Raw genomic sequence first — 25,819 nt, 5'->3', positions numbered from 1 at the left:
GGAGCACACAGGGGGGCTAAATACCCCTGAGGGAGCACACAGGGGGGCTATATACTAGTGGGGGAGCACACAGGGGGTATATACAACTGGGGGCAGCACACAGGAGGTCTATATACAACTGGGGCAGCACACAGGAGGTCTATATACTTCTTGGGAAGCACACGGGGGGGCTATATATAACTGGGGGAACACACAGGGGTCTATATACTACTGGGGGAAGCAAACAAGGGGTATATACTACTAGGGTGCAGGACACAAGGGGTATATACTATTGGGGGCAGCACATGAGTAGTATATATTACTGGCGGTAGTGCACAAGGGGTATATACTAATGGGGGCAGCACACAGCGGTCTATTGTTGTTGAGCGCGTGTTGAGGGGGGGCCCAGACATAACTTCGCTTGGGGCCCCAGAAATGCCAAGACCGCCCCTGCCTGTATATAGGGGGTAATGGGGCAATAGCCGGGTGTGGTGCACTGTTACCTGTATATAGGGGGTAATGGGGCAATAGCCGGGTGTGGTGCACTGTTACCTGTATATAGGGGGTAATGGGGCAATAGCCGGGTGTGGTGCACTGTTACCTGTATATAGGGGGTAATGGGGCAATAGCCGGGTGTGGTGCACTGTTACCTGTATATAGGGGGTAATGGGGCAATAGCCTGGTGTGGTGCGCTGTTACCTGTATATAGGGGGTAATGGGGCAATAGCCGGGTGTGGTGCACTGTTACCTGTATATAGGGGGTAATGGGGCAATAGCCGGGTGTGGTGCACTGTTACCTGTATATAGGGGGCAATAGCCGGGTGTGGTGCACTGTTACCTGTATATAGGGGGCAATAGCCGGGTGTGGTGCACTGTTACCTGTATATAGGGGGCAATAGCCGGGTGTGGTGCACTGTTACCTGTATATAGGGGGCAATAGCCGGGTGTGGTCCACTGTTACCTGTATATAGGGGGCAATAGCCGGGTGTGGTGCACTGTTACCTGTATATAGGGGGCAATAGCGGGGTGTAGTGCACTGTTACCTGTATATAGGGGGTAATGGGGCAATAGCCCGGTGTGGTGCGGTTACCTGTATATAGGGGGTAATGGGGCAATAGCCGGGTGTGGTGCACTGTTACCTGTATATAGGGGGCAATAGCCGGGTGTGGTGCACTGTTACCTGTATATAGGGGGCAATAGCCGGGTGTGGTGCGCTGTTACCTGTATATAGGGGGCAATAGCCGGGTGTGGTGCACGGTTTACCTGTATATAGGGGGCAATAGCCGGGTGTGGTGCACTGTTACCTGTATATAGGGGGCAATAGCCGGGTGTGGTGCACTGTTACCTGTATATAGGGGGCAATAGCCAGGTGTGGTGCACTGTTACCTGTATATAGGGGCCAATAGCCGGGTGTGGTGCACTGTTACCTGTATATAGGGGGCAATAGCCGGGTGTGGTGCACTGTTACCTGTATATAGGGGGTAATGGGGCAATAGCCCGGTGTGGTGCGGTTACCTGTATATAGGGGGTAATGGGGCAATAGCCGGGTGTGGTGCACTGTTACCTGTATATAGGGGGCAATAGCCGGGTGTGGTGCACTGTTACCTGTATATAGGGGGCAATAGCCGGGTGTGGTGCACTGTTACCTGTATATAGGGGGCAATAGCCTGGTGTGGTGCACTGTTACCTGTATATAGGGGGCAATAGCCTGGTGTGGTGCACTGTTACCTGTATATAGGGGGCAATAGCCTGGTGTGGTGCACTGTTACCTGTATATAGGGGCAATAGCCGGGTGTGGTGCACTGTTACCTGTATATAGGGGGCAATAGCCGGGTGTGGTGCACTGTTACCTGTATATAGGGGGCAATAGCCGGGTGTGGTCCACTGTTACCTGTATATAGGGGGCAATAGCCGGGTGTGGTGCACTGTTACCTGTATATAGGGGGCAATAGCCAGGTGTGGTGCACTGTTACCTGTATATAGGGGGCAATAGCCGGGTGTGGTGCACTGTTACCTGTATATAGGGGGCAATAGCCGGGTGTGGTGCACTGTTACCTGTATATAGGGGACAATAGCCGGGTGTGGTGCACTGTTACCTGTATATAGGGGGCAATAGCCTGGTGTGGTGCACTGTTACCTGTATATAGGGGGCAATAGCCGGGTGTGGTGCACTGTTACCTGTATATAGGGGGCAATAGCCGGGTGTGGTGCACTGTTACCTGTATATAGGGGGAAATAGCCGGGTGTGGTGCACTGTTACCTGTATATAGGGGGCAATAGCCGGGTGTGGTGCACTGTTACCTGTATATAGGGGGCAATAGCCTGGTGTGGTGCACTGTTACCTGTATATAGGGGGCAATAGCCGGGTGTGGTGCACTGTTACCTGTATATAGGGGGCAATAGCCGGGTGTGGTGCACTGTTACCTGTATATAGGGGGCAATAGCCGGGTGTGGTGCACTGTTACCTGTATATAGGGGGCAATAGCCGGGTGTGGTGCACTGGTTACCTGTATATAGGGGGCAATAGCCGGGTGTGGTGCACTGTTACCTGTATATAGGGGGCAATAGCCGGTGTGTGTGCACTGTTACCTGTATATAGGGGGCAATAGCGGGTTGTGGTGCGCTGTTACCTGTATATAGGGGGCATAGCCGGGTGTGGTGCGCTGTTACCTGTATATAGGGGGCAATAGCCGGGTGTGGTGCACTGTTACCTGTATATAGGGGGCAATAGCCGGGTGTGGTGCACTGTTACCTGTATATAGGGGGCAATAGCCGGGTGTGGTGCGCTGTTACCTGTATATAGGGGGCAATAGCCGGGTGTGGTGCACGGTTACCTGTATATAGGGGGCAATAGCCGGGTGTGGTGCACTGTTACCCTGTATATAGGGGGCAATAGCCGGGTGGTGGTGCACTGTTACCTGTATATAGGGGGCAATAGCCGGGTGTGGTGCACTGTTACCTGTATATAGGGGGCAATAGCGGGGTGTGGTGCACTGTTACCTGTATATAGGGGGCAATAGCCGGGTGTGGTCCACTGTTACCTGTATATAGGGGGCAATAGCCGGGTGTGGTGCACTGTTACCTGTATATAGGGGGCAATAGCCAGGTGTGGTGCACTGTTACCTGTATATAGGGGGCAATAGCCTGGTGTGGTGCACTGTTACCTGTATATAGGGGGCAATAGCCTGGTGTGGTGCACTGTTACCTGTATATAGGGGGCAATAGCCTGGTGTGGTGCACTGTTACCTGTATTTAGGGGGCAATAGCCGGGTGTGGTGCACTGTTACCTGTATATAGGGGGCAATAGCCGGGTGTGGTGCACTGTTACCTGTATATAGGGGCAATAGCCGGGTGTGTGTGCACTGTACCTGTATATAGGGGGCAATAGCCGGGTGTGGTCCACTGTTACCTGTATTTAGGGGGCAATAGCTGGGTGTAGTGCACTGTTACCTGTATATAGGGGGTAATGGGGCAATAGCCCGGTGTGGTGCGGTTACCTGTATATAGGGGGTAATGGGGCAATAGCCGGGTGTGGTGCACTGTTACCTGTATATAGGGGGCAAATAGCAGGTGTGGTGCACTGTTACCTGTATATAGGGGGCAATAGCCGGGTGTGGTGCACTGATACCTGTATATAGGGGCAATAGCCGGGTGTGGTGCACTGTTACCTGTATATAGGGGGCAATAGCCGGGTGTGGTGCACTGTTACCTGTATATAGGGGGCAATAGCCTGGTGTGGTGCATTGTTACCTGTATATAGGGGGCAATAGCCTGGTGTGGTGCACTGTTACCTGTATATAGGGGGCAATAGCCGGGTGTGGTGCACTGTTACCTGTATATAGGGGGCAATAGCCGGGTGTGGTGCACTGTTACCTGTATATAGGGGGCAATAGCCGGGTGTGGTGCACTGATACCTGTATATAGGGGGCAATAGCGGGGTGTGGGTGCACTGTTACCTGTATATAGGGGGCAATAGCCGGGTGTGGTCCACTGTACCTGTATATAGGGGGCAATAGCCGGGTGTGGTGCACTGTTACCTGTATATAGGGGGCAATAGCCAGGTGTGGTGCACTGTTACCTGTATATAGGGGCAATAGCCAGGTGTGGTGCACTGTTACCTGTATATAGGGGGCAATAGCCAGGTGTGGTGCACTGTTACCTGTATATAGGGGGCAATAGCCTGGTGTGGTGCACTGTTACCTGTATTTAGGGGGCAATAGCCGGGTGTGGTGCACTGTTACCTGTATATAGGGGGCAATTGCCGGGTGTGGTGCACTGTTACCTGTATATAGGGGGCAATAGCGGGGTGTGGTGCACTGTTACCTGTATATAGGGGGGCAATAGCCGGGTGTGGTCCACTGTTACCTGTATATAGGGGGCAATAGCCGGGTGTGGTGCACTGTTACCTGTATATAGGGGCAATAGCCAGGTGTGGTGCACTGTTACCTGTATATAGGGGGCAATAGCCTGGTGTGGTGCACTGTTACCTGTATATAGGGGGGCAATAGCCTGGTGTGGTGCACTGTTACCTGTATATAGGGGGCAATAGCCGGTGTGGTGCACTGTTACGTGTATATAGGGGGCAATAGCCGGGTGTGGTCCACTGTTACCTGTATATAGGGGGCAATAGCCGGGTGTGGTGCACTGTTACCTGTATATAGGGGGTAATGGGGCAATAGCCGGGTGTGGTGCACTGTTACCTGTATATAGGGGGTAATGGGGCAATAGCTGGGTGTGGTGCGCTGTTACCTGTATATAGGGGGCAATAGCCGGGTGTGGTGCACTGTTACCTGTATATAGGGGCAATAGCCGGGTGTGGTGCACTGTTACCTGTATATAGGGGGCAATAGCCTGGTGTGGTGCACTGTTACCTGTATATAGGGGGCAAAAGCCGGGTGTGGTGCACTGTTACCTGTATATAGGGGGCAATAGCCGGGTGTGGTCCACTGTTACCTGTATATAGGGGGCAATAGCCTGGTCTGGTGCACTGTTACCTGTTTATAGGGGGTAATGGGGCAATAGCCGGGTGTGGTGCGCTGTTACCTGTATATAGGGGGCAATAGCCGGGTTGTGGTGCACTGTTACCTGTATATAGGGGACAATAGCCGGGTGTGGTGCACTGTTACCTGTATATAGGGGCAATAGCCTGGTGTGGTGCACTGTTACCTGTATATAGGGGGCAATAGCCGGGTGTGGTGCACTGTTACCTGTATATAGGGGGCAATAGCCGGGTGTGGTGCACTGTTACCTGTATATAGGGGGCAATAGCCGGGTGTGGTGCACTGTTACCTGTATATAGGGGGCAATAGCCGGGTGTGGTGCACTGTTACCTGTATATAGGGGGCAATAGCCGGGTGTGGTCCACTGTTACCTGTATATAGGGGGCAATAGCCGGGTGTGGTGCACTGTTACCTGTATATAGGGGGCAATAGCCTGGTGTGGTGCACTGTTACCTGTATATAGGGGGCAATAGCCGGGTGTGGTGCACTGTTACCTGTATATAGGGGCCAATAGCCGGGTGTGGTGCACTGTTACCTGTATATAGGGGCCAATAGCCGGGTGTGGTGCACTGTTACCTGTATATAGGGGGCAATAGCCGGGTGTGGTGCACTGTTACCTGTATATAGGGGGCAATAGCCGGGTGTGGTGCACTGTTACCTGTATATAGGGGACGCCAAGATGTGTCAGCAGAGTCTTCAGGTCCTTATACCTGTCTGACTCTATAAGAGAGAGCACAGAAGAAGATGGATGCTGCATTAACTACACGGTCTGCTCCCCCCCCCCCCCCCCGTGATACAAGTGAATAGTACAATCTACTCATCGCTCTTATACACAGATTGATATTGGCCAATCAGCCAATGTGTACGGGGTCACCTGATTCATTAATGGAGAGGCAGTGGCGGGCAGGTAGATAACCACATGCTGCTAACAGTCTGCCCGCTCCCAGCCTACGCTCAGCCCGCTCCCTGCCCACTGCCAGCCAAAGCTACTATCACTGCCAGCCCACGCTCCGCTCGCTCCCTGCCCACTGCCAGCCAAAGCTACGATCACTGCCAGCCCACGCTACGCCCGCTCCCTGCCCACTGCCAGCCAAAGCTACTATCACTGCCAGCCCACGCTACGCCCGCTCCCTGCCCACGCTCCGCCCGCTCCCTGCCCACTGCCAGCCAAAGCTCCAATCACTGCCAGCTTACGCTCTGCCCGTTCCCAGCTCACACTCCGCTTGCTTTCATACCACGCTTCACAAACTGCTCACCTGGGGCAGATACAGGGGTCGCCCTTCTACTGGATCGTTGCCCTTTTCCATCTTTAGTCCCCTGGGTAAGAGAAATATGGATAATCTGCAAATTACGATTACAGTGGTACCTTGGTTTAAGAGTAACTTGGTTTAAGAGTAACTTGGTTTAAGAGCTCACAGTTTTTCAGAATAGTGACTTGGTGTAAGAGCATTGCATTGGTGTAAGAGCTCCCTGTACTGGGTGGGAGGGGGAGTGGGGGAGGGGCATGGTTTGCATAGCAGGGTCTACAGCCCTGTACTCTGACCCAGGAAGTCTCCATCACCTTCCAAATCACAGCAGATTCACTTCAGGCTGGGGCTTACATCAGGGGACAGGACTGTGGAGGTAATCTCTCCATAGCTGTAACCCCTCTCTCCCCGGACAGAGAGCGATGCATGTATGTGCCCACATCTGTCCTGCTCATTTCTCCCTGCTCCCTGCAGTCTCTGTCAGTCCTTGTGTTTCCCATCCTCTCCATTATGGGGATCTGCAGCTCCATCCTGTACCTACAAGCTGCTGCTGCTGTGTCATCAGGGTTATACAGTTACTATACATTATACACCACATGCTGCTATACTGTACAGTAACTTATATATCACATATCCAGCTGCTGTGTTATCAGGGTTATACAGTTACTATACATTATATACCACATGCTGATTGCTATACTGTACAGTAACTTATATATCACATATCCAGCTGCTGCTGTGTTATCAGGGTTATACAGTTACTATACATTATATACCACATGCTTCTATACTGTACAGTAACTTATATATCACATATCCAGCTGCTGTGTTATCAGGGTTATACAGTTACTATACATTATATACCACATGCTGATTGCTATACTGTACAGTAACTTATACATCACCTATCCAGCTGCTGTGTTATGAGGGTTATACAGTTACTATACATTATATACCACATGCTGATTGCTATACTGTACAGTAACTTATATATCACATATCCAGCTGCTGCTGTGTTATCAGGGTTATACAGTTACTATACATTATATACCACATGCTTCTATACTGTACAGTAACTTATATATCACATATCCAGCTGCTGTGTTATCAGGGTTATACAGTTACTATACATTATATACCACATGCTGCTATACTATACACTAACTTATATATCACATATCCAGCTGCTGTGTTATCAGGGTTATACAGTTACTATACATTATATACCACATGCTGATTGCTATACTGTACAGTAACTTATATATCACATATCCAGCTGCTGTGTTATCAGGGTTATACAGTTACTATACATTATATACCACATGCTGATTGCTATACTGTACAGTAACTTATATATCACATATCCAGCTGCTGTGTTATCAGGGTTATACAGTTACTATACATTATATACCACATGCTGATTGCTATACTGTACAGTAACTTATATATCACATATCCAGCTGCTGCTGTGTTATCAGGGTTATACAGTTACTATACATTATATACCACATGCTTCTATACTGTACAGTAACTTATATATCACATATCCAGCTGCTGTGTTATCAGGGTTATACAGTTACTATACATTATATACCACATGCTGATTGCTATACTGTACAGTAACTTATATATCACATATCCAGCTGCTGTGTTATCAGGGTTATACAGTTACTATACATTATATACCACATGCTGATTGCTATACTGTACAGTAACTTATATATCACATATCCAGCTGCTGCTGTGTTATCAGGGTTATACAGTTACTATACATTATATACCACATGCTTCTATACTGTACAGTAACTTATATATCACATATCCAGCTGCTGTGTTATCAGGGTTATACAGTTACTATACATTATATACCACATGCTGATTGCTATACTGTACAGTAACTTATATATCACATATCCAGCTGCTGTGTTATCAGGGTTATACAGTTACTATACATTATATACCACATGCTGATTGCTATACTGTACAGTAACTTATACATCACCTATCCAGCTGCTGTGTTATGAGGGTTATACAGTTACTATACATTATATACCACATGCTGATTGCTATACTGTACAGTAACTTATATATCACATATCCAGCTGCTGCTGTGTTATCAGGGTTATACAGTTACTATACATTATATACCACATGCTTCTATACTGTACAGTAACTTATATATCACATATCCAGCTGCTGCTGTGTTATCAGGGTTATACAGTTACTATACATTATACACCACATGCTGCTATACTGTACAGTAACTTATATATCACACATCCAGCTGCTGTGTTATCAGGGTTATACAGTTACTATACATTATACACCACATGCTGCTATACTGTACAGTAACTTATATATCACATATCCAGCTGCTGTGTTATCAGGGTTATACAGTTACTATACATTATACACCACATGCTGCTATACTGTACAGTAACTTATATATCACATATCCAGCTGCTGTGTTATCAGGGTTATACACTTACTATACATTATACACCTCATGCTGCTATACTGTACAGTAACTTATATATCACACATCCAGCTGCTGTGTTATCAGGGTTATACAGTTACTATACATTATATACCACATGCTGATTGCTATACTGTACAGTAACTTATATATCACATATCCAGCTGCTGCTGTGTTATCAGGGTTATACAGTTACTATACATTATATACCACATGCTGATTGCTATACTGTACAGTAACTTATATATCACATATCCAGCTGCTGTGTTATCAGGGTTATACAGTTACTATACATTATATACCACATGCTGCTATACTGTACAGTAACTTATATATCACATATCCAGCTGCTGTGTTATCAGGGTAATACAGTTACTATACATTATACACCACATGCTGATATCTATACTATACAATAACTTATAATATCACAAATTCAGCTGCTTCTCATTGTTTCATCTCTTCTACATGTTATTTAGAATAATAATCTGTATATTTGGGGTGTGGAACCAATTGTCTGCAGATCAGTGATTACTTATGGGAAAACATAAATTACTAACTGGTAATTTCTTTTCTTTGAGCCCATGACAGCTCAGCTTTCAGCTCTGGTGAAAGGAAAGAGGAGCTGTGTTTGGTTGCTGTGGGCAGTTTGCACCAGTCTATATTTTACTTTGATAAATCTCCCCCAAAGACTTTATTGGGCTTCATCGTAGACTCCACACAGATGAAGTTGTTCCTTTCAACACCCAGGTTGTTACTTATACAGAGAGGCACCCAGTTTCTCATTCCTCCTCGTCAAGTGTCTCTTCAGACTTTAATGACATTCCTGGGGCTCCTTTCGTCGGCTGCAGATGCAGTTCCTTGGGCATTATGGCACATGCGGTACCTCCGGAGGGAAGTCCTGACTACATGAAATTGGAGGCTAGAAGACTTAGAAGCACTTCATGTTCTATCTACGGAAACCAGGCAGTCCCAAACCTGGTGGAGGCAGGTAAAGCATGGAGCTTTAGTGGGTGACCATCACCACGGATGCCTCGGGCTCAGGTTGGGGTGCTCATCTAGAAGAGAAGGTGGTTTGGGGGACATGGACCAGCCGAGAAGCGTCTCTTCCTTCAAATGTCAGAGCCTACATCAACAAGCAGGGAGGTACCAGGTCACCTCTACTTCTTAGGGAAGTGGAGTATATCTTCAGATGGGCAGAACCCAGAATAACCAAACTATCTGCTCTTCATATCAAAGGCCTCCACAACACGCTGGCAGATAGTATGAGTCGAGGACTGATGTTTCCGGGAGAATGGTCTCTTTCAAGGAGAGTGTTCATTCAGTTAACCCAAATACGGGGACTTCCTCAGATAGACCTCATGACTTCAGCAAACAATACCAAACTGAGGAATTTCTGTTCCCTGTATTCAACAAACAACTCGACTGTGGTGAATGCAATGTCAATCCAGTGGAAGTTGCAGTTGGCATACATATTTCCGCCCATCTCCATTATTCCCAGGGTTCTGATGAAAATCAGGCTGGATCAAGCTTCAGTGATCATAATCACACCTTTTTGGCCAAAGAGGTCATGGTTCACCCTTCTCATGAATATGAGCCAGGACGAATTCTGGAAACTTCCGTTACACCAGGATCTAATATCCCAGGGATGTCACATTTGTGAGGACCTAGCCAGCCTCCAAAAGCGTGCTTCGAAGCTTATCACATTTTGTTGCGACTCCACAAATAGATCATATCCTCGTATTTGGAGAATTTGCCAAACCTGGTGTTTGTCTAAACAATTGAACGCCGTTAAACCCTCTACTCCTCAACTTCTGGAATTTTTTCAAAAAGAGTTTTACAAGTGTCTGATGGCTGGCTCTATTAAAGTTCAGATAGCGGCTCTTTCGGCTCATCTGAACAGTAGATTTTTTCAAATTTTGGAGGTGGAGAAATTCGTCAAAGCCATTATAAGATTAAGACCTAGAGTGACCAAACAGGTAGACTCCTGGGATCTGTCCTTTGTCCTGAAACGTCTATGTCTATGTCTATGTCTATGTCTATGTCTGGCGCCACCCGAGACGCTACGTCCGCTCGGATCCAGTCTCCTTCACTGAGTGGCTGAGCGGCCCTGAGACGTAGCGTCTCGGGCAGCATCAGACACCCGGAAGCGGCCGAGAACCGGGGACCGGAGCGCCGCGATGAGTGACCCACCGCTGGAACCGGGGAGGTGAGTGGACGTCTTTTATTTCAGCCACCTCCCCCCGGTCCCCTCCAAAAAGTGCCCCCAGGCTGGATAACCCCTTTAAATGTACTCTTCTTTTGGCTGTTACATCTGCCAAAAGATGTCATTTTTGATGACGATAAGGTCACTCTTTTTTACCTGGCTTTCTCCCTAAGGTGGCATCGTTTGTGAACATTAACGAAACAGTTGTACTTCCAGTTTTTTCCCATCAGATCTATCCCAAGAAGATATTGATCTCTCTGTTCTGGATGTGTCTAGAACCATCAGGATCTATTTGAATAGAATGAGTCCAATAAGGAAAGAAGAAAATCTATTGATCCTGTTCGAGGGAAAAAACAAAGGAAAGAAAGCCTCCAAACCATCCATTTCAAGATGGATATGTGAGGCCATTGAAATGTGCTACTCGTCCGCTGGGAGATCGCCTCCACTATTTACCAGGGCACACTCCACAAGGGCTGTTGCCTCTAGCTGGGCTGAACGATCTTCTGTGCCCCTGGAAAGCAAATGTCAGGCTGCTGGGAGGCGTGGCTTAGCTATGGAGCTGTAAGGACGCACTTACTTGGAGCTCCAGGCCAGCAGCGGCAACAGACTATCCTAACTGAAGGTTTTACAGCTATTTGGAATGCCTAAACCCCTGGGGACACCTGCTAACACCCCTAGCCGCCCGGTTACCCGCTCTGTGGCCTCCGCGGGAGGTATTGATCGCTTTTTCCTGCCCGTGCCCCAACACAGTATGGAAGGCAACATGGCGCCTACACCACTGTCGTCCCAGGCGGGACTCAGAGACTTACCGGAGATGCGTACCCAGAGTGTGGGGGAAGCACGCCAGCCCCATCGGAGGGATGAGATGTCCGGCTCTCCACCAGACCCGCAGGCAGATGAGGACGGAGCGTCCGCGGGCTTGTCGTGGGTACGTAGCACGCCGCCATTGTGCTCCCCATCTGAGGTGGTGCAGTCTGAGCTACAACTGCTGCGGAATCTCATCCAAGCCCTGCCGTCTAAGCAAGACCTAGATTCCGTGGTTCAACGGATCGAAGCAGCGCAGCAGCAGGCACTGGAGGCGGTGAGAGAGGAGGTCACTGGTCTCTCCACCCGCACCGCTTCTAATGAGGACGCAATTACAGCGCTGACCACGAGGGTGGCTACCCTGGAGTCAGACTCTGCCCGTCAACGGTCCCAGGTACGTTCCCTGACGCTTCTCCTAGATGACCAAGAAAACCGAGGGAGACGGAACAACGTCAGAATAAAAGGTCTGGGAGAACGAGGGTCACAGGACAGCCTTGTGCAGCGGGTTACAGCCCTATTCAACAAGGTGACTGGGCGCCCGGAAGACGCCACGTATGCAGTGGATCGGGTTCACAGGGTTAACAGGATGCAGCCAGACGCAGGTACACCGAGAGACGTGCTATGTAGGCTGCATTATTACACAGACAAAGAGACTATACTCAAGGCAGCAAGGGACCGGGAAGCAGATATTTTATTTGAGGGCGAGGTGGTGCGCCTTTTCCCGGACATTTCCGCACGTACACTCTACATGAGGAGACTGCTTCAACCTCTGCTGGCGCGTATCCGGGACTGCGATGCTACGTATAGATGGGGACACCCCTTTCATCTTATTGTCAAGAGGCAGGACCGCACATACGTGCTGAGAACCCCAGACCAACTAGAAGGCCTCTTCAACTTTCTGAGCACACAACCCATGCCTATACCGGATTGGCTGACTGCGGACCGCATCCCTCCTCCACCGGCGAGATCCCGCCCCCGGGCGTCTGAGAGGCGGATCCGGCGCAGCCCGGAGAGGGAGACAGAGGGCTTTCCGCTTGGTCCGGATCTGTCCTCCGCTTTTCCCAATGAAGCCTAACCAACCCTGGGGTAACGTACACCGCCACCACGTTCTGTCATTAAGCGGCCCCGACATAACTGCTGTAAGGAGCGCCAGGACATCATAACCATCTCCCACTAGACTTGCCCTGCTCCAGTTGGCGTTTTGATGTGTGCGGCCATTCTGCATAAAGGGGCGTGTACGGCCTGAAGACAAACAAGATACTGGTTGCTTTACCCCGTGGCGCTGATATGGTTCCTCCTCACAGACCCGATCACTCATCCTGCAAAGGGACCAGATTGGTCTGCGCTGAATTGCCTCTCCACCGGACTCCCCTCTGGGTTTGAAGTCAGACCATTGCTGATATGATTCCTCCCACATGGTGTGGGGTCCCAGTGCTATTGGAGGGAGGGCCTTGGGGTGGGCTCCCCGTTTTCAAGTCAGCTGTATTTCTCTGGCGGACAGTAGCTAGTGGGTGAGTGTTTGCTTTGTAAGGGGGTTGTTTCCTGCCTTCTGTTTTCTGTTGAATGCTTGTAATATTCCATGTTTATACCTATACTTCAGTTAAAAGTAGAGTGCCCTGTGGGTTGCGTGCCCGCACTGTCCTGCCGGTTTGGCCGGGGGTGTTTGGCGCGGGACCTCACAGTGTTCCTTCAGACCGCTAGGCGGCTGCTGGTTCTGGACCTCCCCCATGGATTTCCACTACCTCTCCAATCTCTCTTCCTTAGCCCTCTTGGGTGTTTCTAGCTACCCATAGGGTCTTACTTCCGGGCGCTGCCCACTCTCTTCTCCTTCTTCTTAGTCTTCCTCTTCTCTATTCGGTCCTCTTCCTCTTCTGGATTGGGAGTCTCACCTCCTCTATTTTTTCTACTTACCCCACCTCTCCCTCCTTCCCTACTGCTTCCCCCCTTTCCCTATCCTCCTCTTTCCCTCCTTTTCCCTCCCTCCTCTCCTTGGTCACTCCCTCCCCCTTCCCTTCCTCCCTGACGATGGCTGCCAGCGCAGTGCCGTTGCGTGTTGGCACGCTGAATGTCAAGGGTCTACATGACCCGGGCAAACGCTCCATTCTGAAAAATTTCCTACGCAAGCAGAAATTACATGTAGTTTTTCTGCAAGAAACTCACCTGCTCGCTTCCAATCAGATTACACTCACTAACGTGAATTTTCCCTCTGCTTACCATAGCTATTCTCCAAACTCCAAGGCTTGTGGATCGTGTATCTTGATTTCCAAGAATCTTCCGTGGGAACATGTCGGGACGTGGTGTGACGAGGCAGGTAGGGTGGTTCTTCTTAAGGGCCGCATAGCCGCACACACCTTTACATTTGCCTCCTTCTATTTACCAAACACGAAACAAGGTCAGGCGCTCAATCAGATGCTGGACGCATTGGACGACTTTGTGGAGGGGACCTTAGTGCTTGGGGGCGACTTCAATGTGGCCCTGGAGCCCCGCTTAGACACCTCCTCAGGCTCTTCTCACATCAGCTCTTCCGCCTTACGTCGTATACGTGACGCCTTACATGACCACAGACTGGTGGATACATGGCGAATATGCCATCCCTCCGACAGGGATTACTCTTTTTTCTCTCCTGCGCACAATGTCTATTCCAGACTGGATTACTTTTTTCTGCGCCATGGGGACCTCTCCTTGCTTCAACAGGCCCACATTGATAGTATCACCTTCTCGGATCATGCGTTGGTGGTTATGACGCTGAAGATGCCCACATTACGGGTCTCTCAGTGGCAATGGCGCTTAAACACCTCGCTGCTGCAGGATTTGGTGATCCGGAAGGAAATCCAATCCACTTTGGAGGCTTACTTTCCCGCAAATGATACGGCGAATGTCTCGCCTATGTCGGTTTGGGAAGCTCACAAATGTGTGATTCGGGGAATACTAGTGAAACATGGGGCGCGCTTGAAGAAAGAGAGGTCCCTAAAGACAGAGAGGCTTTTGTCCCAACTGCGTGCACTGGAGACGGCCCATAAGAGGGGACAGACTCCGGACTCTACGGGGGCTCTCCAGCTTAAGAGGGAAGAGCTACGGGCGCACCTCCTGCACAAGGCTAAAGCCACTCTGGCTAAATGTAGAAGGTACTATTACGAGCACGGCAATAAACCGGGGAGGGCTTTGGCGCGAGCGTTACGGGCCCAACAAACACGTTCCTATGTTCCTCTTATACACTCTGCTCAGGCCACTCCTTTGTACCTCCCTTCTGATATTGCTGAGGCATTTAAGACATATTACGCTGCCCTTTATTCTGTGGACTCGACTAACCCCACTACATCCTGCCGTGACTTTAAGGACCGTATCCGGTCCTACATTTCGGGCTCTGGGATGCCCAAACTGACGGAGACGGTGGTGGAGATGCTGGAGCAGCCCATCTCCTCGGGAGAGTTCCTGACGGCAATCCAGGAGTCTAAGACGGGGAGGGCGCCGGGCCCGGATGGGTTCGCCCTGATATATTATAAATTATTCCAAACCCAGCTGGCCCCGTACTTTACCAAGGCCTTCAATGCGGCCGCGGACGTGGGGGAGTTGCCCCTGGACTCCACACGGGCTCATATCTCGGTGATACCCAAGGAGGGAAAAGACAGTACGTTGTGTAGTTCCTACCGTCCCATATCTTTACTCAACGTGGACCTCAAACTGTTCACTAAAATTTTGGCCACCAGGCTATCTACTGCTCTTGGGGAGATCATTCACGCTGACCAAGTCGGCTTTATGGCGGGAAGAGAGGCCAGAGACAACACCATACGAGCCATAGACTTGATCCATAGGGCCAAGTCTCTTGACCTACCACTAATGCTTTTATCCACAGATGCGGAGAAAGCATTTGATAGGATCAATTGGTCTTTTATGGTGGAGACTCTCACCTACATAGGACTCGGTCATAGTTTTATGAACTGGATCTCTGCTTTATACCGTACTCCGCGGGCTCGTGTCAGGGTGAATGGTCTCCTATCTGAGGAATTCACAATTAGGAATGGGACTAGACAGGGTTGCCCCCTGTCTCCCCTAATATTTATTTTAGTGTTAGAACCCTTTCTGTGTAGGGTTAGAGCCCACCCGGACGTGGGGGGGGTGCCGGTCCGTGACACCACTCACAAGGTCTCTGCGTATGCAGATGATTTACTTTTTTATATTACCAACCCCGTGATTTCTCTCCCCTCCTGGTTGAGAGAATTGGAGGACTTCGCACGGTTGTCCAATTTCAAAATTAATTTCACTAAATCGGAGGCCTTGAATATCGGTCTTCCGGAGACAGTGGTGTCCGGACTTAGGGGTTCCTTCCGCTTCCGGTGGGCTCCGGAGGCAATCCGTTATTTGGGTATCCGCCTCCCATCTGACTTACGTAAACTTTATTTGCTGAATTTCCCTCCTTTGCTGTCTCGGGTGCAATCCCAATGCGAGGTGTGGTCCAGGGGCTATTTCTCTTGGTTTGGACGGTGCGCAATCCTGAAGATGACCCTCTTACCAAAATTTTTGTATCTATTCCAGTGCATCCCTACTAGAATCCCAATCTCTTTTTTCAAAGCAGTGACGTCTATGCAGATCAAGTTTGTCTGGAACAACAAACCGGCCCGCCTTAGACGCACCATGCTATGTCGCCCAAAATCCCAAGGCGGAGTGGGTTTGCCAGACTTGCGAATGTATCACCAGGCGTCGCTGCTGACGAGGGTGGTGGACTGGTGCAGACATGGAGACACAAAGCCGTGGGTCGGAGTGGAACAGTCGTCCACGAACGTACCCCTATCATGCCTCCCATGGCTGCATCCATCCGACACTCCCCTCCTGCGGTCCCACCCCACTATCGGGCCGACCATTCTGGCCTGTTAGGCGAAAATCAGTCGTTCCCACATGCTCCCCCATAGATCTCCGTGCTTTCCAGTACTGGGGAATCCCTCCTTTCCTGTCAATGTCCTGTGCTAACTCCCTTTTGGGACGAAGTGCGGCGGATCATTGTGAAAGTCACGAATGTGACATTTGACTTGACACCCGCCCTGTTCTTGTTACACCACTGTTCACTCCCGACAAAGTCCTACCAGAAGTCGTTGCTGAAATTTTTGGTGATGGCAGCGAGAGTCTGTATTCCATTATGTTGGAAGAAGGACTCCCCTCCACCGATTTCGCTTTGGGTCTCTAAGGTCAATGACCTACTACATATGGAAGACTTGACTTCCTCTCTTCATGAGTCTAATGCAAAGTTCACCTCCACATGGTATCCTTGGATGGAATTCAGGGGAACCCCCGATTACCTCGCCTTGGTGAGTGGACTCGATGTGGTTTAAAATCAGCATACCAACTCCCTACCCCGGAGCTGAGGTGGGGGCGGAATGGAGGGGTTTTGTCCGGGTCTCAGAGGTTGATGATCGTGACGCTGGCTAGTCTCGTACATACCCCTTCCCTCCCTTCCTTTCCCTTTTCTTTCCCTTTCTTGTCCTTCCCCCCCCCCCCCCCCTCTTCCCTCCCATTCTTTCTTTTCCTGCTTACCTTTTTCTCTTCTCTAAGAACTCTGTTTGGCTTTACATTTCCTCCGTCCCTCTTTTTCTTTCTCTCGGTTTAAGGCGGAGGTGACTCCCTCTCTGGTAGGGAGCCCTCGATAACACAAAAAACTTTCCATGGAGGTTGCGGTGGGGGAGGGGCCGACGCTCTCGGCTCTTTTATTAATGAATATTTTGGGTGATGTTTCAGTACATGTTTCCAGTGTGTTACTGTTTCTCTTTTCTTATGGGTCAAGGACCTACAATTTGTGGATAGTGGAAATGGTTCCAGTTACTGTGTTTTACCCTATCTCATGAGCTTATGATGTGGAGCGGATGGGTGTTGTCTGTCCCTCCTTTTCTGTGACTTCGAAATAAAGAATTTAAAAAAAAAAAAAAAATGTCAGGCTGCTTCCTGGTCATCCTTGCGCACCTTTGTAAAGCATTATAGGCTGGACTTTTTTCTGCTAGAACGGCTTTTGTTAGATCTATTCTCAATGCAACTGTTCTGGAGGACCCGCCCTCTGGGGAGATTACTTGCTAGTTGTGATGTCAATGGGACGTAAGGGAAGATAAAATTATATTGTTGATTTGTTGTTCCTGAGACCCATTGGCATCACAAGTCTCCCTCCCCTTATATATTTCCTAGTTTATTGACTGATGATGTGTAGGGGTGGGCTTTATTTATACTTCCTGTAGGAGGGGTTAATTAAACTTTGCTAATTGTTTGATGCTGGCTCCCTTGGTTGCAGAGCGGTGTGTGCGTGGCTGGCAGGGAGGTGTTGATGCCGGTTCCCTTGGTCGCAGAGCGGTGTGTGCGTGTGGCTGGCAGGGAGGTGTTGATGCTGGTTCCCTTGGTTGCAGAGCGGTGTACGTGTGGCTGGCAGTAAGGTGTTGATGTCGGTTTCCTTCGTCGCAGAGCGGTGTGCGTGTGGCTGGCAGGGAGTTGTTGATGCCGGTTCCCTTGGTCGCATAGCGGTGTGTGCATGGCTGGCAGGGAGGTGTTAATGCCGGTTCCCTTGGTCGCAGAGCGGTGTGCGTGTGGCTGGCAGGGAGGTGTTGATGCCGGTTCCCTTGGTTGCAGAGCGGTGTACGTGTGGCTGTCAGTAAGGTGTTGATGTCGGTTTCCTTGGTCGCAGAGCGGTGTGTGCGTGGCTGGCAGGGAGGTGTTGATGCTGGTTCCCTTGGTTGCAGAGCGGTGTATGTGTGGCTGTCAGTAAGGTGTTGATGTCGGTTTCCTTGGTCGCAGAGCGGTGTGTGCGTGGCTGGCAGGGAGGTGTTGATGCCGGTTCCCTTGGTTGCAGAGCGGTGTACGTGTGGCTGGCAGGGAGGTGTTGATGCTGGTTCCCTTGGTTGCAGAGCGGTGTACGTGTGGCTGTCAGTAAGGTGTTGATGTCGGTTTCCTTGGTCGCAGAGCGGTGTGTGCGTGGCTGGCAGGGAGGTGTTGATGCTGGTTCCCTTGGTTGCAGAGCGGTGTACGTGTGGCTGGCAGTAAGGTGTTGATGTCGGTTTCCTTCGTCGCAGAGCGGTGTGCGTGTGGCTGGCAGGGAGTTGTTGATGCCGATTCCCTTGGTCGCATAGCGGTGTGTGCATGGCTGGCAGGGAGGTGTTAATGCCGGCTCCCTTGGTCGCAGAGCGGTGTGCGTGTGGCTGGCTGGGAGGTGTTAACGCCGCCTCCCTTGGTCGCAGAGTGGTGTGTGCATGGCTGGCAGGGAGGTGTTAATGCCGGTTCCCTTGGTCGCAGAGCGGTGTACGTGTGGCTGGCAGGGAGGTGTTGATGCCGGTTCCCTTGGTCGCAGAGCGGTGTGTGCATGGCTGGCAGGGAGGTGTTAATGCCGGTTCCATTGGTCGCAGAGCGGTGTGCGTGTGGCTGGCAGGGAGATGTTGATGCCGGTTCCCTTGGTCGCAGAGCGGTGTGCGTGCGGCTGGCAGGGAGGTGTTGATGCCAGTTTCCCGGTGACAGAGCGGAGGGGTGACAGAGGGTGGGGGTGACAGAGAAGGGGGAGGGTGACAGAGAGGGGGGGGGGGGTGACGTGGGAAGGTGTGATGCCGGTTCCCTTGGTCGCAGAGCGGTGTATGTGTGGCTGGCAGGGAGGTGTTGATGCCGGTTCCCTTGGTCGCAGAGTGATGTGTGCGTGTGGCTGGCAAGGAGGTGTTGATGCCAGTTCCCCGGCGACAGAGGGGAGGAGTGACAGAGGGTGGGGGTGACAGAGAGGGGGGAGGGTGACAGAGAGGGGGGAGGGGTGACGTGGGAAGGGGTGATGCCGGTTCCCTTGGTTGCAGAGCGGTGTGCGTGTGGCTGGCAGGGAGGTGTTGATGCCGGTTCCCTTGGTCGCAGAGCGGTGTGCATGTGGCTGGCAGGGAGGTGTTGATGCCGGTTCCCTTGGTCGCAGAGCGGTGTGCATGTGGCTGGCAGGGAGGTGTGGATGCCAATTTCCTTGGTCGCAGAGTGGTGACAGAGGGGGGGGAGGGTTGACCGAGGGCGGGAGGGGTGACAGATGGGGTGACGTGGGAAGGGGTGATGCCGGAGAGCTACAGCCAGCTACATCACACTGTCACCACCTTAGGTACAGCCCTCAGGGGACTGCCAGCTACAGCACACTGTCACCACCTCAGGTACAGCCCTCAGGGGACTGCCAGCTACAGCACACTGTCACCACCTCAGGTACAGCCCTCAGGGGACTGCCAGCTACAGCACACTGTCACCACCTGAGGTACAGCCCTCAGGGGACTGCCAGCTACAGCACACTGTCACCACCTCAGGTACAGCCCTCAGGGGACTGCCAGCTACAGCACACTGTCACCACCTGAGGTACAGCCCTCAGGGGCTGCCAGCTACAGCACACTGTCACCACCTCAGGTACAGCCCTCAGGGGGACTGCCAGCTACATCACACTGTCACCACCTGAGGTACAGCCCTCAGGGGACTGCCAGCTACAGCACACTGTCACCACCTCAGGTACAGCCCTCAGGGGACTGCCAGCTACATCACACTGTCACCACCTCAGGTACAGCCCTCAGGGAACTGCCAGCTACAGCACACTGTCACCACCTCAGGTACAGCCCTCAGGGGACTGCCAGCTACATCACACTGTCACCACCTCAGGTACAGCCCTCAGGGGCTGCCAGCTACAGCACACTGTCACCACCTGAGGTACAGCCCTCAGGGACTGCCAGCTACAGCACACTGTCACCACCTTAGGTACAGCCCTCAGGGGCTGCCAGCTACAGCACACTGTCATACATGTCGATCATGTCATTGGATCCAGTCACTTCCCTGCAGTTCGTAGATCCATGCTAACGGCAGTACTTACTCTTAGGCGCTTGTTTTCCGGTGGGATCCCATCAAATACATACAGAGGCCTGATTTCATTCTGCAACATGAAGACCGTGCGGTGGAAAAGACCCTGAAGAACACTGGAGAGAAGAACAATGATGTATACAGGGAGTATATAGGGGAGGGGGTGACAGGTGTATACAGGGGAAGGGGTGACAGGTGTACACAGGAGAAGGGGTGATGGCTGAACACAGAGGAGGAGGTGCCAGGTGTATTCAGGGGGAGGAGGTGCCAGGTGTATACAGGGGACGAAGTGCCGGGTATAAAAAAGGGGAGAAGGTGCCGGATGTGTACAGGGGGAAAAGGTGTCAGGTGTATACAGGGGAGGAGGTGACGGGTGCGTACAGGGGAGGAAGTGAAGGGTGCACAGAGGGGAAGAAATGTCGGGTGTATACAGGGGAGAGCGTGACGGGTGCATACAGGGGGAGGAGGTGCCGGGTGCATACAGGGGGAGGAGGTGCCGGGTGCATACAGGGGGAGGAGGTCCGGGGAGTTATTATCACACTCCGGCTCCTCCATAACTGGCCGGTCACACCCTGGGGAATTATTATCACACTCTGGTTCCTCCATAACTGTCCGGTCACACCCCGAGGAGTTATTATCACACTCCGGCTCCTCCATAACTAGCCGGTCACACCCCGAGGAGTTATTATCACACTCCGGCTCCTCCATAACTGGCCGGTCACACCCCGGGGAGTTATTATCACACTCCAGCTCCTCCATAACTGGCAGGTCACACCCTGGGGAGTTATTATCACACTCTGGTTCCTCCATAACTGGGAGCTCTGTCACGGCCGCGGCAGCGTCCCGTGCTCCGGGCCGCCGCCGCGACATCTCTCTGCCCCATGCAGACGCCGGGGTCCTTGTGCAGGGACCCGGTGCTGCTACCTGTTCGGCCCCGGGGGGCGCCTTACCTCGCCTCGCTCCCGTCTCCGTCTGTGCCGGCCGGCCGGCGGGTGCGCGCGCGCCGGCTGTCTCAGATTTAAAGGGCCAGTACGCCCCTAATTGGAAGTTGCACTAATCACTCCTGCCTACTGCTCCTGCCACGCCTCGCCTGCCGTCACTAGCAACCAAGCCAGGGGTAGCGACCTGGGGGTCGCCTGCCGCAGCAAGTCCATCCCGCCTTGCGGCGGACTCTGGTGAAAACCAGCGGCCCCTTAGACTCCGCTCCCTGGTGAGGTTAGTGCCATCGCTAGTGACGGTTCAGTGGATCCACAACTCCAGGCGTTACAGTAGGCTCCAACCATGGATCCCAGCGAGGTGCCTGATCTCCGTGACGTAGCCAGAGTGGTCGCTCAACAGGCTCAACAAATCCAGCAACAGTCGCAGCAGATCCAGCAACTGACTGCCGCCTTACAGCAGCATACTACAGCTCAGCGCTCACCACCTCCTGCAGCCTCTTCGAGACTTCGACTGGCTCTCCCAAGTAAATATGGAGGCGATCCCAAGTTGTGCAGGCGATTCCTGACTCAATGCACCATGCATATTGAACTCTTAAGTAGTCAGTTTCCCACCGAGCGCTCTAAAGTGGCTTTCATCATCAGCCTATTGGAGGGTAGAGCTCTGGCCTGGGCCACGCCGCTGTGGGACCGTGATGATCCTGTTGCTGCCAATGTCCGAACCTTCCTGGTCGAGTTTCGCTCCGTCTTTGAGGAACCTGCTCGTGCTTCTTCAGCTGAGACTGCTCTCCTCAACCTCTCTCAAGGGAGCTCCTCTGTTGGTGACTACGCCATCCAGTTCCGCACCCTGGCAGCTGAATTAGACTGGAATGAGGCCGCTCTAATAGCCACCTTCAAGAAGGGCCTATCCAGTCGGGTGAAAGACGTGCTCTCCACCCGCGACCTCCCTACATCTCTGAACGATCTAATTCTACTGGCTACCAGAGTCGACAACCGATTTTCCGAGAGAGAGGAGGAGGTCCGGCAAGAACGGCGACTAAGCCTGCCCCGTCGCCATCACAGCCTAGCACCAGTTTTCCAGAATCCTGTTGCTCCTGTACCCCAGTCGACTCCTGAGGTTCCCATGCAAGTAGAACGAGTTCGCCTGACATAAGAGGGCTCGCCGACTAGAGCTGAATCTCTGTCTCTATTGTGGTGGCTCTGATCACTTCCGGCAGAGAAGTCCTCAGTGTCCGGGAAATGCTCTCACCTAGGTCCGGTAGGAGAGGCCTCCCTAGGTGTGAATGCCACCTCTCCAAGATTGTCTATGCCAGTTTCCATCCAGGCACCCTCAGGACAAATTCACCAGACTGCTGCCTTCATCGACTCCGGGTCTGCGGGCAGTTTCATTGCAGCTACCTTGGTCCAAAGATGGCAGCTACCAGTGATCCAGCTAGCCCGATCCCTGTCTATCTCCTCGGTCACGGGCGAGACTCTTGCTGAAGCTGTGCTCTACCAGACTGCACCTCTAGTCCTCCAGGTGGGCGCTTTACATCAGGAGAAGATCTCCTTCTACGTCTTGCGCCATTCCTCTTCCGACATCCTGCTTGGTCTACCTTGGCTGCAATTACATACCCCTAAGCTAGACTGGAGAACCGGGGAGATTCTCAGTTGGGGTCTGGACTGTCCTAACCAGTGTCTGAAGCTTCCTCAGCCCAAGTGCTCTATGACGTCACCTGACTCCGTCAAGCCTCTACCCGGCCTACCGGCAGAATACCAAGACTTGGCTGACGTCTTTTCTGCCAAAGAGGCGGACTCTCTACCCCCTCACAGGACATATGATTGTCCCATAGACCTCCTTCCTGGAACTTCTCCTCCACGAGGTCGGGTGTACCCTCTCTCCGTGCCCGAGACTGAGGCCATGTTTTCCCACATCCGGGAGAACCTACAGAAGGGTTTCATTGGCAAATCCACGTCCCCTGCTGGCGCAGGATTCTTCTTTGTGCAGAAGGACGGTTCTCTTTGCCCATGCATACACTACAGGGGCCTAAATAAGGTGACAGTCAAGAACCGTTATCCTCTTCCACTTATCCCTGAACTATTCGACTGTCTAAGTGGAGCCAAGATCTTCTCTAAGCTGGACCTCAGGGGAGCGTACAATTTAATCCGTATTCGTGAAGGAGACGAATGGAAGACCGCTTTTAACACCAGAGATAGGCACTACGAATACTTGGTCATGCCATTCGGCCTATGCAATGCCCCAGCGGTTTTCCAGGAATTCGTTAACAACATCTTCCGTGACCTCCTCTATGTCTGCGTCATTGTCTATCTTGACGACATTTTGGTCTTCTCCCCTGACCAGCAGACTCACGTGACACAAGTACGTCAGGTCCTACGAAGACTACGGGCCAATCATTTGTACGCCAAGCTAGAGAAGTGCGTTTTCCATCAGCGCAGTCTTCCATTTCTTGGGTATATCGTCTCCGACCAGGGTCTACAAATGGATCCGGCCAAGCTCTCAGCTGTTCTCCTGTGGCTACATCCTGTGGGACTAAGAGCTATCCAACGCCTCCTAGGATTTGCCAACTACTATCGGCAGTTCATCCCACACTTCTCTACCCTGGTCGCACCCATCGTGGCTCTCACTAAGAAGAAGGCGGATCCCAGGCATTGGCCACCTGAGGCCGAGCAAGCCTTCACTAGCCTAAAGTCAGCCTTTGCTTCTGCTCCTGCGCTAGTTCGCCCGGATGCCACCAAGCCGTTTTCACTTGAGGTCGACGCATCTTCAGTAGGCGCTGGAGCCGTCCTCTCGCAAAGGGACGCATCAGGCAAAACCCGGACCTGTGGGTTCTTCTCAAAGACTTTCTCCCCTGCCGAGAGGAACTATACTATTGGCGACCGAGAACTCTTGGCGATTAAGTTGGCACTGGAGGAGTGGCGTCATCTCCTAGAGGGGGCTAGGCATCCGGTAAATATCTACACGGACCACAAGAATCTTCTCTACCTCCAATCGGCCCAACTTCTCAATCCCCGACAGGCCAGGTGGTCGCTTTTCTTTTCATGTTTCAACTTCGTTATCCATTTCCGTCCAGCTGAGAAGAACGTGAAAGCCGATGCTCTCTCCCGAGCATCTGACGTCATGGGACAAGAGGACTCTCCTCGCCACATAATACCTCCCGATCGCCTAGTGCCAGTCGCCACATCCACTCTTCAAAGATTGCCTCCCAGTAAGGACTATGTGCGCCCTGCTCTTCGAAGACGGATCTTGAAATGGGGTCATTCCTCTATGGTGGCCGGGCATCCGGGAGTTCTAAAGACCGGACAACTGATCTCCCGCCACTACTGGTGGCCTAGCCTACTCCAAGATGTCAAGGACTTTGTGGCTTCCTGTACCATCTGTGCCAGAAACAAGTCCTCCCGTCAAAAACCTGCCGGCCTACTTCAGCCCTTGCTAGTTCCAGACCGCCCCTGGTGCCATATAGGCATGGACTTTGTCACAGACTTGCCTCCATCTGCGGGTAACACTTTCATTTGGGTTGTTACTGACCGCTTCTCCAAGATGTCCCACTTCGTGGCTCTTCCTGGACTACCATCAGCTCCTCGCCTGGCCCAGCTGTTCTTTCAGCATATCTTCCGCCTACATGGTCTTCCTCTTCGAAATAGTGTCTGACAGAGGCTCACAATTCGTCTCCAGATTCTGGCGTGCTCTCTGCTCTCAACTCCAAGTGAAGCTGGACTTCTCATCGGCCTATCATTCCTAGACCAATAGGCAAGTGGAAAGGGTCAATCAGGTCCTTGGCAATTATCTTCGACACTTCGTCTCCGCTCGCCAGGACAACTGGTCCAGTCTGCTTCCATGGGCGGAGTTCTCCTACAACCATCTGGACTCGAGTTCCACAGGCAAGTCACCCTTCTATGTGGTCTATGGGCATCACCCTCGTCCTCCTCTGCCTCTCTCTCCATCCTCTGAGGTCCCAGCCGTGGAGGAATTGTTATCTGACCTGCAGTCGATCTGGGAACAGACTCGACAATCTTTGCTCAAGGCATCTGACCGCATGAAGGAGCAGGCGGATAAGAGAAGAAGACCTGCCACGAATTTTCTCCCAGGTGACAAAGTCTGGCTCTCGGTCAAATATGTCCGACTCAAGATTCCCAGCTACAAGTTGGGTCCTCGATTCCTCGGTCCTTTCTCGGTGCTAAAACGCATCAATCCTGTCACCTACAAACTCCGCCTACCCCCTACTATGCGGATTCCGAACGCCTTCCATGTTTCCCTCTTAAAGCCAGTGGTCCTCAACCCTGCCCCACTACAGGTGTTGGAGCCTCTGCATGCTTCCCATAGCGTTTGGCCCAGCTCCCTGTTGTTCCTGACCTTA

At 51.8% G+C, this 25,819-nt stretch overlaps 1 protein-coding gene across 2 annotated transcripts in view; it reads right to left on the bottom strand.

The window, feature by feature from the left end:
- The window catches only part of LOC138782920 (kinesin-like protein KIFC3), a 158,595-nt gene extending 137,949 nt beyond the window's left edge, over nt 1-20,646 (bottom strand). The window contains exons 1-3 of one of the 2 annotated variants that reach the window (XM_069956906.1): nt 20,543-20,646; nt 6,236-6,296; nt 5,638-5,699 (exon numbers count right to left, since the gene is read on the bottom strand). In XM_069956906.1, the coding sequence (XP_069813007.1) occupies nt 5,638-5,699; nt 6,236-6,296; nt 20,543-20,611 (192 nt within the window). In that variant the 5' untranslated portion in view covers nt 20,612-20,646. The remainder of the gene's footprint in view (nt 1-5,637; nt 5,700-6,235; nt 6,297-20,542) is intronic. The other variant, XM_069956907.1, reaches the window with a different exon arrangement.
- Between the last annotated feature and the right edge of the window lie 5,173 nt (nt 20,647-25,819).

The sequence above is a fragment of the Dendropsophus ebraccatus genome, chromosome 2 (assembly GCF_027789765.1).
Source record: "Dendropsophus ebraccatus isolate aDenEbr1 chromosome 2, aDenEbr1.pat, whole genome shotgun sequence".
Taxonomy (NCBI): domain Eukaryota; kingdom Metazoa; phylum Chordata; class Amphibia; order Anura; family Hylidae; genus Dendropsophus; species Dendropsophus ebraccatus.
The sequence above is the reverse complement of the archived record's forward strand: the minus strand, read 5'-3'. Positions and strand labels throughout refer to the sequence as shown.